The following is a 17,182-nucleotide window of genomic DNA, read 5'->3' as shown; positions in this document are numbered from 1 at the left end:
ATGTATGGCTCAAGCTTCAGTGCTCTTTGCCCTGTTAGTGCCCTGTTGCTTTTACAGATCAATCTGGGATTGCAAGATTTCAGACCAGATTGCAGTCTGATCTGCAAGCTTTCAGCATTTCCAAAGTGATGTGATCCAGGGTGAAGTCTGCTCACTGTGCTCTGGTCTGAACTCTACAAGTTTCTGAACCAGTTTTGGATCAGTTGACTTGACCCTGGTTGGAAGTTTCAGTAGACTGCTGCTGGACTATTAGCACCCAGGGAGGTTCTGTAAGCTCCTCTTTGCTCTGGGACTTCTGCCCTTATTATTCCACTGCATGCTTCCATCCTGGGTTATAGGCTATCTGAGTCCCTGCTGTCTTCCTGGGATCAGAGCCACACAATTACTCTTTGCTTTCAAACTTGTTTCTTGCTCAGTACACAGTTAGGGGCCTATTAGTAGTGTCCGTTCCTCTAGGTCCGTTCCTCTAGGTCCGTTCCTCTCCACCCTTGATCTATAATCTGGAACTGGGGAGTGGGTGACAGGGCAGCCAGATGACACTTGTTTCTGCACTCTGGACTAGTTCAGGGTCTGGTTCTGTTCCCTTTGTTCCTCAGTCCTCTGACCAGGCAGTTCAGAGGACTGACAAATTGGCATTGTTGTAGCTGGGGATTGATTTCTGTTATTTGGAATTTGGATGTTTGAGGCTTTTGGAAGGAGCTGTATATAGTCAAAAGTGTAGCATTGAGTTCTACTTCAATGCATGCAGACAGGCATCCAGTAAAAACTGCACAGCATGCTGCCATGGCCCTCGCCTCAAGGTCCCAGAAAGTTTTTGAAGTCTGAAACCTGTGTCTCCATGACACTGGAAAGAGGGAGGGGGTTCAGGGTGTGGGATTAGGTCACAAGACTGTGGTTCAGGTCCTTGGGTTGGCTAGTATAACCTTGATGCTGGTAATATGGTGGGGGGTGGGGGAAGGAGTTCTGAGTGAGCTCAAGGCAGGCTTTAGTTCTTGAGATTTCTTTTTAACTACTTTTGGATTCCTGATATTCTAGATTATGGAGAGAGCTGAAGTTGCTCCATTTTTGGCATATAATTTCTGTTTTGGAGAGGTTTGAGAGGCTGTGAGGATCAGAGAAAATATGTAGTCCTCCATTCTGTTGGTTACGTGACCTGGGCATGTCAAGCAATGCTCATAGAGCAATACAGGGATATGCTGGCAAATTACTTAACAAACAGGCTCTCCAGGGGGAAAATGTATGCGCTCACACTTTTAAGCTTGATCTGCGAACTGATACTTTCTTAACTCTAGACAATCAACAAAACAATAAATTAAGCTTAAATTTGTAACTGGTTCCTGAGGTGTAAGTGCTCATGCCAAAAATTTAAGAATTGGCTACAGCTGGCCCCAGCACACCGTTTCAGGTGACCTCTGATGTGCTATAATAACAATAGCAGCCTACATCTATCTTGCATGGAAGTTTCTATACACCTACAAAAAAGCAAACCAGGACAAAGAAGTCAGGGATTGGGAAGGGGTGTCTGTGAGGTTGTCATAGCCACCACCAACAGGCTGTCTAAGGGCTGCAGGAGCCCTGCATGTGGGCATGATGCCCTTGGGGCCTTCCTGAGCATATGGCTGGAGCCCCCGGTGTAATGCACTCCTGAAGACTGGAACTTTGACTTTGAAGGTCTGAGAGATGAAGTTGAATTTGTTAAGGTTGAACCTGAAATCAAACAAACAATGCTTGAAAGCAAAGATGTGGTAGTTCAACGAGTTCATTTTGGTGAACTTGGAAGGACTAGAAATGACATTAATATGTATGAAATTTTAGGTGTCTTCATAGTTCAAATGAAGATCTTGTTGTTGTTATGAGGAAGGCCCATGAAATTTCACCATGAAAAATTGCTCCATCTCAGAATTTTTAGACAGATAGATGTTTTGATTGATACGTAAGAAGGAGATAATGTTCTTCTGAACTAAATGGCTTAGTTCTTACATTTGAAGTAACTAAATTAAGAATGTTAATGGGCAGCTATGACACCATGGTGGACAACAATGAAGGTAGCATTATACCTGGCCTCAACTTCAACTGAATAAACAATACATGATTCAGGCCACTGGAGACAAGTGATCAAGCATTGCTGAGACATTTTACCATGGTAGAAATGTTTGGGAGTATAGCAGTTATAACATCAAGACTACAAAGTAAAGGAGATTATTTGGGTAGAGAAGCCTACTAAGTGTGTAGCTTATACCTCTGCACAACACCTTTACCTTCCTAACTAGTTTGTTGTTCAGTCATTTTAGTCGTATCTGACTCTTGACCTATATGGGGTCATATAGGGTTTCTTGGCAAAGAGACTGGAGTAGTTTTCTATTTCCTTCTCCAGCTCATTTTACAGACAAAGAAACTAAGGCAAACAGGCTTAAGAGATTGCCTAGGGTCACACAGCTAGTAAGTGTCTGAGATCAGATTTGGACTCAGGAAGATGAGTCTTCCTGACTCTAGGCCCAGCACGCTAGCTACTGCACCATCTCCTTGCCCCCTTCCTAACCAGTACGCGTTGGCTTTGGAAATCTTTCAGTAATATATTTCTTCCCAAATGCAAGAAATCTTGTCAACAAGATGTTGACATAATACATGGGAAAGGTCTCAAAGTGTGTTTCTATAAACTAGTTCAATGTATTTGCTGTTTTTGTGGTTCTGGAATTGTCCTCACACTTGGAAGCACTGCTCAATTGGAGCATAGAGTATAGAGGGGATATAGGGGGTTGACAGAAAATATATGGTGGATGGTGTTCAGTTTGGAGATAAGAATTCTGATAGGACAAGATTTCTGTAATTTTGAAGGAAAACATGATCTTGTCATCCACTGAAGCTTTGGAATAAATCCCTCAGTGCTGATATTTTAAAATGAGAGAATAAATATATTTCGTGTTATTTAACTGCAAACTTTATAGGAAACCATATTAATAATTTTCAAAATGTAATGCTCCCACAAAAAAGAAAAGCATCCAATCTCTTAAAACAAATTTATTAACTAGCAAATGGGTGTAATACATATATTATACACTAGATGGCGAGATGCAGGCCACCAGCCAATTGGCTTTGTCAGTCTGAATCAAATGTGTGCTGGCTTCTCTAAAGGCTGCATTGATCATCTTCCCATGCCTGGAATGTACTCTCCCTCTCCCCCACCCCTTTTTCCTCACAGAATCCCTAATTTCCCTTATGGCATAGCCCAAGTACTAGCTTTTACGTGGAGCCTCTCCTGATTCCCCAACTATAAGTACCTTCCTCCCACTAATGTATATGTGTGTGTGTATGTATTATATGCATATTTATAGTATATATAATAACAATATTACATATGTATGTGCAAATATGGAGTATTTTTTAACTATATATGCTATACTATACTATACTATACATGTATTTATTACTATTTAATACTATACAAGTATATATAAATACATTTATTTTGCATATATCTGTAGCAAGATTTAGGGGTCAACAATATACTCACATGTAGATTAGGCACAGTGTTACTCACCAGAGGGTTCTCAGCCCACAAACTCTCAGTTTGTTAGTTTCTCCTCCGACATTACCAGTCCTTCACCCCCACTTGCTTCCTCTGTATTACTTCTTCCTTTCACGCCCCATTTTTACGATATCATTGCTCCCTTTTACCGTTTCCTACACAATTGTTTTTTTTAGAATCACCCCATCACATACAACTATGTTCTAAGGAAATCAGGGGATATGTTCTGATAGTACAACATTGCTTATTAAAACTGAACAATTTCTCTTTAATACAATCGCTCTGAGCTCCCATCCCAATTTATTAAATGATTCTTATTTAATAATCTGGAGACATTAACTTTCCTTGTCGTGTTTTCTCATCTATATAATGAGAGAAGGAAGTGTTTCATTTTTTTTTTGGTCTTTGTACCCTCAGTACCTAGCACAGTATCTGGTAGATGACGGCAGGTACTTATTAAATGCTTGCTAATTGATTGCCAACACAGCCTGGCACTGGCCTTAATTCAATTTTAATCTAAAGGCAAGAAAGGAAAATGGAATATGGCTCTGAAATACTAAAAATATGGAACTCTAAATTGGCTTGCTCCCACTCCGTTTCTGGGAAATTCCCTCCAATCTAGTAAACCCTGTATCTTTACATTACACTGAAGTGACAAACCAGTCCAGTATCTTTGCCAAGAATACCCCATGGACAGTATTGATGTTCTGTGGTCCATGGGGCATGAAGAGTCAGACGTGGCTGAAAGACTGAACAACAACTACAACAGCAATCACACTTTGGTCACTTGGTTAATTGAAACAAATGTAATAAAATCAGCAAGCAGCAAGTGGCAAGTATTCTCCTCTCTTAGAGGGCTTCACCCAATTATCTCTCTTCTCCCCACTTCATCCCATACCAAACTTCTCCTAGCTTCCAAAGGAAAGATTAACATAAAGAATTTTGTGTTTGAAAACTAATAGCTAGGTGGTATGACAGAACCCAGGTAGAACACTGGGTCTAGAGTCAGGAAGACCTGAGTTCAAATTTGGCCTCAGACACTAGTTGTATAACTCTGGACAAATCATTTAACCTCTGTCTGCCTCAGTTTCCCTCAACTGCGAAATGGAAATAACAATAGCACCTACCTCCCAGGACTGTTGTGAGGATCAAATTAGATGATATATGTAAAATGCTTAGCATAGTACCTAGCACATAATAGGTGTTATATAAATGTTTGTTATTATTAACAGAATGAGCTGCAAGTAGTGGAGAAATGAAGGATGGGAAATGTCAGGAGCTGGCCCAATCTCACCGGCTGTCTAGGTTCATGTCAATACTACTGCCTCTGCTTGTGGAAATGTTACTTCATCTGAAACTTTGGCCTCACATCCAACCCTGGTCCCCACTACTTTCAGCATAGCTAAAATAGCTCTTTAGGATCTGCTCCCAGCCTTGCCTCCAGCAGCCTTCTGTCCCATCAACAGCTCTGTATCTCCTCTTCTCTGCTCCCGGCTTCATGGAAAGAATGAAGAGCCACCTCTTTTGAAAGCAAGGAAAGAAAAAGAAACAAAGAATCATGGGGTTTGTATATCTGAATGAAGCTTCCTCTTTTCCTAAGCTTTTCATTACTGCCAGGACTTCATCAATATATGATTACATTATGGCATCCATTATGTTGATATACCATAGCTTGTTTAGCCATCCCTCTCCACGTTCCATTCTTTGATCCAGTGACACCAGCCCCCTTGCTATTCCTTGAACAAGACACCCCATTTCCTGACTCTGGGCATTTTCGCTGGCTGTCCCTCATGCCTGGAATGCTTTCTCTCCTCATCTCTGACTCTTAGCTTCCCTGGCTTCCTTCAAATCTCAACTAAACATCCCCTTTCTACAGGACATTTTTCCCAATCCCTCTTAAGAAGGCTGCAACCTTGTGAGCTTTGAAAGATAAGTATAGTCAACAGGGGACCAGGAACTGAAGTTCATAGGAGAGTATGCTGCCAATGAGACCCTGAGGAATGAACTGTTTGATCCAGACCAACAATGAATTGATTCCAAGATACCCTGTCCTGCTGCAGCAAAGGATCTACTCTGTCCAACGGCTAGGTTACATTTGAAAATGAATTTAGTGAGATGAATGTTCTGAGGCAACTTCATTAAGTTTGAGCCTATTCTTTCCAAAGACCAAGATGGTAAAGGGGAGAGCGTGCCCCTAGTTCAAGGGGTCATGTTTTTACTTTTGTTCTTCTTGATGTCTTCTCAGTAAATACCCCTTTTGTAAAAGCTAATTGATTTTAATTGACTAATTGATACTGGGGTGCTGATCAGCCATATTAATGATATTGAGAATATATTAGCTGGCTCTGGTTAGATGATATTAAAAAGATAACTGAGGATTGATATTGGGGAGAACACACTGAGAAAGGAGCCTGATCTGATAGCACAGGAGAGATACTTAAAACCACTCAGGGGTATCCCTAGGACCCTCAAGAGGAGATAAAGCCAATCTTGCTCTGGGAATTCAACTCACCAGTACAAGTAGGATTGGGATAAGGACCCCCAGAATCTATAAAGGCTACATAATCTAAGGTTGTCTATATGAGTTACCAACTACATACCTTTAGCAATCCCTGAAGTATGCATCTCAAGAGCATTATCTACAGCTCTCCTAAGTTTGCTGGGAAAATGAGTAAGAAAAGTCAGAGCTCAGAATCCTTTCCCTGTCTAAGTGCCCAACCCATGAAACAAAAAAGAAACAACGAGAATGCCTCCAAAATCTAACACATACATCTTGTATTAAGCCTATTTACATCTTAAATTCCTAGTAAATGAAAATATTACTGATTTCTTTTAGCAAACATAAAACTTTGCATTGTATATCAACAAAAGAGCAGTTATACTGTTTAGTACTTACAGATGGAAGAAACCACATAAACACAGTATGTGCTTGCTGTCTGTTCTGCTCAGGACACAAGACATTTAAACCACTTTTATTTCCTAAGATTTTGAGCTCCCAGTCATGAATGGTATTGTCAAATGCTAAACTATTGAAGCTTATCACATGAAACTTGGTGCAGACAGTTTTTATTCCAATGTTGTTATCCAGAGTAGGTTCCTGATCTCTTCCCCAATAAAAGTGACCTTTCTTCTGAGCAGCTTGTTACACTTGGACTCAAAAAGGATTGAAAAATCACTTATCCATTAGAAAAAGGCAACCATATTATACCTTATTGTCCTTCACAAACTCTACCATCCAGGCCAACTAGCCTTGTTATTGTTCCTCATATACAGCATTACATCTCCTGTCTTCTTTCCTCTCCAGCCTTTGCTTAAGTTGTCCCTCAAGCTTAAAATGAATTCCTCATCTTTGGCTCTTAGAATCCTTTTCCCTTCAAATATTAGCTCAAATGTCATCTCCCCCACGAGGCCTTTCATGATCTGTCCAGCTGGTAGTTCCTCCCTCTCCTCCCTAAAATTACCTTGCATTTATTTTGCATATATTTATGTGACACTAAGTATTTCAGTCACACCCAGGGTCTGTGCTCTTCTCATTTAATCTTCCGTTTGGGCAAAGTTTAGTCTCTGAGACATGTGCTCACACCCTTAAGCACCATGATCCAATGGCTCATTTTCCCAGGGAGTATATGAGTGCCAAGTTCAGGTTTTAGGGTTCTGCTTAGGAGTTATAGGATCATTCATCAAACCAAACTGTGACTTAGTATCCTGAAGGAGATCTTAACCTTCCACATGACTAATACTGTGTGGTTCTGGTGTAGATGGTTTGTGAAATGCAGAACCCTTCAGGCCAGTCCCTCCATTCACATTCTGATCTCAAATAGAGACATCAGAGAGACAATGGGAATGAACTAATTTATAAAAAGAGAATCAAACTTACAAAATGCCACCAGCTGTGGTGGGTAACAAAGTTGGGATTTTTTCATTTCTGCCAAGATGTAGAGAGGGGAAGGGGAAAGAGAAAGAAAACATCCCACAGCTACTGTCCTTTGAAGCTGAGGGGGAGAATCCACTACCAATCAGACCCTGCCTCCAATTAGGCTGCTGCAATCTTGTCTGTTTGCTGTGCAAGATAATGTTGGCCACCCCAAGGGGATACCAGTTGATTTCCATTCCATTAAACTGTTTCTTCTCTGTTTCCCTTGTTTCCCTTGACCAGCTATACTGCTTTCCATGACACTCCTTTCTTCTCTTCCAGTGTCCCAGACTTGGTGCCAAAGTAATATAGCTCATTCCCTCTTCATCAAACCCTAGGCAACCTCTATAGACAGCCCCTTCCCCTAGGGAGCTATCTCTTTGGTCCATGGAAGCTTGTAGAAGGTGCAATACTCATATGCTCACATATTGTCTTTCCCAGTAGAATGTCAGCTCCTTGAGGCCAGGGACTGTTTCATTTTTGTCTTTGTATCCCCAGTGCATGATAAATGCCTGGCACAGAATGGGCATTTAATAAATGTTTGCTGATTGATTAACTTGTTATTGTTCCCTGTGGTATAATTTTTTTTCACCTGAGTTAGTTTGATGTCATCAACAATGTCAAGTTCTAAATGATCAGAAGTTTTAATTCTGACACATACATACATACATATATATATATTTCTGATATATATATATATATTTTCTATCAGATGTTTTATTCTTTCATTTATTCTGTTTTACAGGGGGATCTGAACCAATTAAAAGAGAAGAATTTTGTGCAATTAATTCATGCATGCTTGCTATTTTTTGTTTAGCTAAATTATTAGCTATTTTTGTTTAGCATGTACATCTATCAAAGGAACAAAGGATTACATTTGAAATTACATCTAGGTCTACCACTCACTATCTGTATGACCTTAGCCAAGTCACTTTTCTCTGAACCTTGGTTTCTTCATCTGCAAAATGAAAGAATTAGACAAGGGGCCTCTAAACTTCCTTCAATCTTTAAATTTATGATCCAATGATGATTTGTTTTTTTTTTCTTCTTTTCTTTTCTTTTTTTTGGCCAGGCAATGGGGTTAAGTGACTTGCCCAAGGTCACACAGCTAGCAAGTGTTATGTGTCTGAGTCCAGATTTGAACTCAGGTCCTTTTGAATCCAGGGCCAGTGCTCTCTCCACTGCATCACCTAGCTGCCCCGATGATTTTTTTTTTTATGAATACATTTGGACTAGGATTATCTGGCAATACTATTGGGCCTTCTTGATTTCACAAAACTGATCTACTAAAGAATTTCAAAAGTTTAGGATTAAACCCAAACCCATGTCCAGGGGTGGGGAACTTGTGGCTTCAAGGCCACAAGTGGCCCTCTAGGTGCTCGAGTTCAGCCCTTCAACTAAATACAAATGGATTCCAAATGGGCTGCACTTGAGGACCTAGAGGGCCACTTGTGGCCTTGAGGCCACAGGTTCCCCACTCCTGCCCTAGTCCTTCCATGTTCTGCTGAAGACCAGTTTCTCTCATTATCAGCTTATTTAATTATCATTAGCATTAGTCTGGTATAGTGGAAGAAGCCTAGATTTGAAGGAAGAATGCTTGGATTCAAATTCCAACTGTGTCATGTTGAGTAAGTCACCTCACTTCCATGGCCCTCAGTTTTCCTATCTGTAAGAAGAAGGGAAGAGACTAGATTAAATTTTGGAAGAAGCTAAAAATGCTAAATGGGAAGGGAGGACATAGTGTATTCTAGCCATGGAGGAGGGTCAGTGCAAAAGCATTAAGAGTTATAGGATCATTTATAAAACTAAACTGTGATTCAACAATCCCAAGGGAGACAGAGAGTCCTGTGTGTGAGAAAGCCAGTTTGACTAACCTGTAGAGTAGAGGAAGGAGAGTATTATATTTTATAATAAAGCTAGAAAGGTAGAATGGGGCCAGCTTGGGAAGGGCTTTAAAAGCCAAAACAGAGGGTTGTATTTTATCCTAAGAACATTAGGTTGTTATTGGAGTATATTGACATGATCAGACTTGCACCTTATGAAAATAATTTTGGCAGTTGTGTGGAGAATGAATTAGAGTGGAGAGAGATGTGGCTTATAAATCAATTAATCCATTGCAGTAATCTGGGTGAATGGTGATATGAGTCTGAACTAGAATGGTAATTGTATGAGTAGAGAGAAGGGGGACAGGTATGAGAAATGTGGAGAATGGATAAGACTTGTCAACTGATAATGTGAGGAGAGGAGAGTGAGGAATCAAAGATGCTTCTAAAGTTGTAAGGCTGGGATGGTTAGTATAGTGGTACTATCTACAGAAATAGGGAACTTTGAAAGGAGGGGGTTGGATTTGGGAGGGAAAAATAATCACTTCTATTTTAGAAATGTTGAATTTGAGATGCATAAGTGATAACAAGTTGAAAATGTCCAATAGGCAGCTAGAGATACGTGACTAGAGCTCAGAAGAGAGATTAAGACTGGACATATGGATATGGGAATTATCAGCATAGAAATAATAATAAAACCCACTACAGCTGATGAGGTCATAATGTGAGAGTACTGAAGAGAAAAAGGCTCAGGATAGAGCCTTGGGGTCCATCCAGTTACATAATATTACTTGGATGATGAACCAGCAAAGGAAATTGATTAGGAAGAGAAACAAGAAGCAACAGTGTCACTGAAAAGCCAGAGGAGAGAGTGTTCAGGAAGAGAATGATAAACTGTCAAATGCAGATAGCCTGCTCTAGGACATGGAAATAGGAAGTGGAATACTGACTTCAGGGAATTGTTTCAATAGACCAGTTTGGGTGGAATATAGACTACATGAAGTTGAGCAATATGACATGAAAAGGCAAGTTAGAGTTAAATTGGGGAAAACTTTAAATTGAAATTGAGGACTTTATATCTTATTGAGGACACAAAGAGGAACCAATGACAATTCTGAGTAGGAGAGTGACATTAGAGTTACACCCATTTTTAAAAGTTATTTTGACAGAATTTTTGTAGGATGGATTGGAGATGGGGAAACAAATTAAGAACCTACTGCAATAGTCCTGGTAAGGGATAGAAATAAGGAGGTTTGGAAGAGGGTCAAGTATAAGGTAAAAAAAAAAAACCCAATAATCAGTTATGTTTTGGACATGTCAAGTTTGAGGTCAATTGGACATCCATTTAGAAATGCCCCATTGCTTTCGACAATGAGATACCAGAGTGATTCAAGCTAGAGACAAATAGATAAGTTCAGGAATCATCTGCATAGAGGTTATAATTAAACCCATAGAAAGTTGATGATTTTACCAAGAGAAAGAAAGAAAAGGGAAGAGTGCTCTGAATGTGGCATTGAGGAGTACCCAGTTAGAGTTTGGGATATGGATGATGATCAAGCAAAAGACATTGAGAACAAGTGATCAGGCAGGCAGGAGGGCAACCAAGAGAGTGCAGCATCACTTAAATCAAGAGAGGACAGAGTGGGAAAATGGAGGGAGTAATGGATAGTCAAAAGGTGCAGAGATCAAGAAGGAGGAGGGTTGAGAAAAGGCCATTGGATTGAGAAATCAAGAGTTTTATGATAACTTTGGAGAGAGCACTTTCAGTTGAATGGTAGGGTCAGAAACTAGATTGGAAGGTGTTTGAAAAATGAGTGGAAAAAATTTATAATGATAAATTTATTGTACATTTAAAAGGAATAGCAAGTTGTACATAACAGATTTGCAGTTTCATGTGTAATCACCTTTTTTATTATTCTGCTGTTATAAAAATGCTTGTTTTATTTTATAAATTAAAAATAAATAAAAATTTAAAAATGAATGGGAGAGCAATTATAGATAATATATTTAGACTATATTTTTCTGTGTGTTTTTGAAGGAGAGATAAAAGATAATAGTTTGAGATGATGGTTGGATAAAAAAGTTTTCTTTTTCTTCTTTAAGGGATAAAGGAGATGTGGACTGGTTTGTAGAGAGCACAGAGGGAGCCAGTAGATAAGAAGGTATTGAAGATGAAAAAGAGAGGAGGAATAGTAGAAGAGCCAAACTGCCAGAAAAGATGAGAAGAGATAGGCTCAAGGTCACAGGTTGGCCTTGGAAAGGGTAAGGGAGCCTCTTTCTCAAAGACTGGAGAAAATGATATAGAAAGGCACTAAGTTCAGAGGGCCATAGATTTAGAACCGTAAGGGACCTTGGAGCCAGAGTCTAACTCCTTCATTTTACATTTGAGGAAACTGAGGCTCAGAGAGGAATGAATAAACATTTATTAAGCCAGTACTATGTGCCAGGCATTGGGCTTTTTATAAATATTTTCTCACTTAATCCTGACAACAACCCTGTGAGGTACTCTTATTATGATTTTCATTTTACAGTTGAGGAAGCTGAGGCAAATATGAGTCAAATGACTTGCCCAAGGTCACACAGCTAATAACTAGCTGAGACTGGATTTGAACTTAGATCTTCCTGACTCCAGGCACTGCATTGTATCCACTGAGCAACTAGCTGCCTAAGTGCCTAAATGCAGATGAACACTTACCTAATGGGATTTCAAAATAAATGATAGTTACTTATGCATAGATTTATAAGTAAAATGTGATGATTGTGTGGTTATCAAGCATGTGCTTGTCTGTTTTAGAGTCAAAAGAACTGGAATTTACTTAATGTGTATATTAATCTGGGACTGCATATTAGTCACCCTAGTTCTGTATTGGTATCCAAAGAGTATAATAGTCAAAGTTCAATAAGAGTAATCACAATTTATCTAAGACTTTAATGTTTATAAAACATGTTCTTTTGTAAATTCAATGAATATCCTTACCAATTAGAGCACTAGATATGGGGTGTCCCCGAAACCTTAGCGCATTTCAAAGTTTAAAATTAAGCTTGAAAAAGAACTAAACTTTTGGGACAACTTGTGTAAGGCCAGTTCTTGCTCTTAGGTTCTTTGCAATCAGGCTAATAGTTTAAAGACACATAAGACAGTTTAATCTGACCTTTTATAGAAAATGCTTTCCTTTAAAAGAATTCATCTCTCTGTCTCTTTCTGTCTGTCTCTCTCTGTCTCCTTCTGTCGCTATCTCACCAAAGCCTGAAGCAGGAAATGAAGGTAATAATTCTTAAGAGGTGTATAACACAGCTTTTGCGAAATCCGGTCCAGGTTTTCTCTCACACTTTTATATTATGAAGAAGTATTCGGGTCACAGTCTATTCTGTGTATTCCCGTTTATTAGGGCTGGGGCGTTTTCTCGTGAGGAGGGAGGGACAGAAAACAGCCAAAACCAGGCCTGGAAAGTTGGCTGCTTCCCATTCCAGTCTCTAATTTTCAGCCTCCGCAAGTTTTCGGGTAGCCTCCAGAGATGCCATTTTAAAAAAGGACAATCTCTCAAAAACAAACACACACCGAGAGAGGGAGAGAGTGTGTTGAGAAAGAGGTGAATCTTGGTCACCTTAGTCAATATATCCTGGAAAATGGTTCTATAACGTTCCAGTCTTTTTTGGGGGGCGGGAGGAGCCCTCTCAACACCCTCACCATTTATGTCCCCAGCTCCCCTTTACGCTCATGTAATGTTAGAGCAGGAAGGCGTTTTCCATTTCCTCACTTTATAATCGAAGATACAGCTTCCTGAGAGTGGAAATGGCTTGCCCAATGTTCTACGACTAGAGTGGTAAAATCAGAAGCAAAAACCACTTCTTTTGAACCTCAGTTCATTTTCCCTCCGCTCTACCACAATGAAAAAGGAGGAGGACTACAGATAAGAGTCAGAAGGCTTGGGTTCGAACTCATACATGACTACTTACTGTTCTGGGACCTTGAACAAATCACTTCATTCCTCAGGGTTTCAATTTCCTTAACTGTAAAAATGAGGATATTGGAGTAGATGAGTTCTAAAATCTTCTAATTCTCAATCTTTTAGTCATTTTAATGAATCTGAATGGAAGAGAGTGATACTGACTTTTCTGGGCAAAGAAGGATTGGGAAGGGGATTAGGGATGGGAATGGGGACAAAGATGGGAGTGAAGACAGGAGTGGAGATGGGCGTGGGCGTGGGGACGAGTACGGGGACGAATGCAAAGGTAGGGGGTCATTAAGACGTACAGGGGAATGGAAAACCTCTGACCTCCAGGGTGGGAAAGGGGAACGGTGTGTGTGTGTGTGTGTGTGTGTGTGTGTGTGTGTGTGTGTGAGATAGCGTAGTTTCTATTCCCTGGGAAATAGAAAAAACACGACTCGGGGTTGGAGTGAGTTTGGTGAAACTTTTGCGGAGTTTGGATTAGAAATTTAGTACTTTTTCTGTACTTAGAAGTCCTTTAATATCTGGGACAATAAACTGGAATTTACTGTGCACATTTATCTGAGACTGCAAAGTAGTCGGCCTATTCCAAAATTGGCACCCAAAGAGTACAAAAGTTAAATGCATCTAAGATGTTACGAAACACTTTTCCTTTGTAAGTTCAATAAATATCCTTACTAATCACTAGACACTAAACACTTGGATGTCCTCCAGCACTTTTTTTTCTCTTTTCATCAAAATCTATCTTAAGTTTGGGAAGGGGGGTGTGTGGGGTGTGTATCTGTGTGTTACAGACACTCCCCCCACACCCCTCACTCCACTTCTGCTCCCCGCCCCTCCTGACGAAGGCCGCGGGGAAGTCCCGGGGTGAAGCTCTAGCCCTTCTTGCTCCACCCTGCTGCGAGCTGGTATCCAGTGGCTTTCTCTGACCCGTCTGTGCCGACCACCCGCAGACAGTGTCCGCTACGCACTGCCATTGGCGGTCTAGCAGCTGCAATGGGAGCCGCGGCCTCCTCGGCTCTGACTGGCCTCCGCCATGCGCTCCCAGCCTCGGCGCAGTCCAGGGCCGCCTGGCTCTGGGCGGCCGCGCTGGGACTGGCCGCTGCCGCGGCGCTGGGGGCCGCCGCCTGGAGCACTACGGGCCGGCGATGGCGGCGGTGGCGGCGGGGGCCGCGGCAGCTGCGGCAGGTGGGCACCGTGGCGCAGATCTGGATCTACCCCATTAAGTCTTGCAAGGGGGTGATCGTGAACGAGGTCGAATGCACCGAGATGGGGCTGCGCAGCGGCAACCTGAGAGACAGGTACCATGTGGCCCCCGGCACTGCCCCAGTCCTGGGACTGGCAGGCTGCGTGACGGGCTGTGGAGTACAAGGGTAGAGAGAGTTGGGGTGCGAGTACGAGGGGAAACCAGGGGCACCTCTTACTCGGAAGAGGAAGATGGGGAAAGGCAAATCAATCGCTCTGGTGATTTGGTACTGTGTCCTTGAGCTCTGTCAGGTTCTTCTAGGTCTTGGATTGCCAAAGCACACCTATCAGCAGAAAAAACAATAGTGCCTACCTAGGTGCACTCTGGGGTACAGCTTCTGTCAGCCAGCAGCACTCCAAGGGAGCATTATCACCATGTAACTGCAACTTTAGAGTTCTTAAACTTTGACCTAGTTTCCTTTCAGAAAACAGTTAATGCCTTTGGTAAAAATGATATAGAATGATTTCATTGTAGGACACTGGGAATTGATAGTTAAAAGACTGATCAAGATTTGCAGGGCCTTCAGACCAAACTGTTATCCTCATATGAGATAAAGACTGGGCCTGTGGTTTTAGTGATATTCTGAGTTCCCAGATGAGGGAGAACTCCATCTGTTAATGCAGAGGAGACGCTTGCTTTTACAGCTTACAGTCCTAGAGAGTTGCCTAAGAACACTAAGAATGACTTGCTCACAGTTAGTATGTGTCAAATATGAGACTTGAACCCAGGTCTTCTTGGCCTCTGAGACCATCTCTCTATTGACTACATGACAATGTCTCATATTTTCATAATATTATTTTGTAACATGTAGCCTAAAGAGGAAATAGTGGATGTGTGTGTACTAAGGGTCACTGTGTCTACTCCCATATAGAGGAATAAAATCAGTACAGTAGTAAAACCTAGCGCAGTCTTTGGCACATAGTAGGTGTTTTTTGGTTGATGAAGAAAGGAGGCACTTAAGAGGTAAAGTGACTTGGCCCCAGTCACAGAGCCAATTAGTGGCAGAGCTGGTATACTCTGAGGCCTAATTCCATACTCTTTCTGTTCCACCATGGGGCATTTATATAACCAGGATGATTTAACCATCATCCTACATGAGATTGCAGAGTATGAGCAAATTGATGTCTCAAGGATGCTCCCCTCCCTGTGATTATGTGATTTATTTATCTACTGTCCTGTTATCCAAACTGTTCATTCACTTCTCTGCTGGATGCTTCAAGGGAGATAGATATATCACACTCATATGGGTGCACAGTCATTGGCTAAAGAGTTAATGATTAAGCTGTGAAAGGTGGGCCTCTTAAGTATATCCTTAATCCTCAGAGAGAAGCTATTAGTTCCAGCTGGGTCACTTTTTCCTTGAGCCTCTCTCCGAGGATTAAGGATATACTTAAGAGGCCCACCTTTCACAGCTTAATCATTGACTCCTTAGGCAATGACCGTGCACCCATACGAGTGTGATATATCTATCTACCTTGAAGCAAACATCTAAATAAGACAAAACAAGAAAACAGGAAATAAGAACAACCAGTAGCATGGCAGAAACTTTTTCTATTTTTTAAAATGAATTTTTATTGATGCCTTTTGTTTCTTACACCATCATAGTTATCTCAAATATCCATCCTTCTCTTCCTCTCCCAGAGCCCTCTCATATAACAAATAGTATTTTTAGAGAGAAAAAAAAATAAACACAACTGATGGATATATTGAAAAAGTCTGAGATCATGTGTGCAATATATAACCCGTGTACACCTCCCACTTCCCTGAAGGGAAGGGTGAGTTAGGAGTGTCCTCTCATATGTCCTCATTTAAATCTTGCTCAGTTTTTATAATTTTGTTAAAGTCACTTTTGATTTTTTGCTGTGTCAGTCTTTCCATTTACATTGTTGTAGTTACCGTATATATTGTTTTCTTGACTTTGCTCACTTCACTTTGCATCAGTTCATGTAGATTTTTCCATGTGTCTCTGTATTCATTGCACCGTTTTTTACAACATAGTTATATGTCATTACATTCATGTACCACACTTTATTTATCCATCCCCCAATTGATGGGCATCTATTTTGTCTCCAATTCTTTATTATCACAAAAAAGTGCTGCTGTTAATATTTTGGTGTCTATAGGGAATTTCTTCTGATTAGTGTCTTCCTTGGGATGTAAACCTGGTAATGGAGTATCTGGTCCAAAAGGTGTAGATATCACTTTATTTGCGTAATTCTGAATTGCTTTCTAAAATAGTTGTACTGTCCCACAGCTCCACCAACAATGTATTAGTGTGCCTATCCTTTCACAACCTCTCCAACATTGACTATTGCCATTTTTTGGTTATTTTTATTTTTTGCCTATTTGTAGAGTGTGAGATGAAACCTCAAAGTTGTTTTGGTCTTAATTTCTTTTATTATTAGTGATTTGGTGCATTATTGCATGTAGTTGTGAATCCTTTGCAATTCTTCTTTTGAGAATTGTTTGTTCATATCTTTTGACAAATGTTTATTGGAAATGGCTATTAGTCTTATGCACATTTAGTAATTGTTTACATATCTTGGATACCAGACCTTTTTGGGAGAAATTGGATGTAAAGATTTTTTCCCATTCAACTACTTCATTTTATATCCTAGATCTCTATCCAGCAAACCATTCCTTGTAACTAATAATAATATTAATAATGATAATAAGTGTAGTAGTAGTAGTAGTAGTAGTAGTAGTAGTAGTAGTAGTAGTAGT

At 40.5% G+C, this 17,182-nt stretch overlaps 1 protein-coding gene across 2 annotated transcripts in view; it reads left to right on the top strand.

The window, feature by feature from the left end:
• Positions 1-14,047: 14,047 nt before the first annotated feature.
• LOC114049538 (mitochondrial amidoxime reducing component 2-like) overlaps positions 14,048-17,182 on the top strand; it is a 42,860-nt gene continuing 39,725 nt past the window's right edge. The window contains exon 1 of one of the 2 annotated variants that reach the window (XM_027870776.1): positions 14,048-14,513. In XM_027870776.1, the coding sequence (XP_027726577.1) occupies positions 14,209-14,513 (305 nt within the window). In that variant the 5' untranslated portion in view covers positions 14,048-14,208. The remainder of the gene's footprint in view (positions 14,514-17,182) is intronic. The other variant, XM_027870775.1, reaches the window with a different exon arrangement.

Source organism: Vombatus ursinus, unplaced genomic scaffold (genome assembly GCF_900497805.2).
Source record: "Vombatus ursinus unplaced genomic scaffold, bare-nosed wombat genome assembly UNPS02014798.1, whole genome shotgun sequence".
NCBI classification, from domain to species: Eukaryota; Metazoa; Chordata; class Mammalia; order Diprotodontia; family Vombatidae; genus Vombatus; species Vombatus ursinus.
The sequence above is the reverse complement of the archived record's forward strand: the minus strand, read 5'-3'. Positions and strand labels throughout refer to the sequence as shown.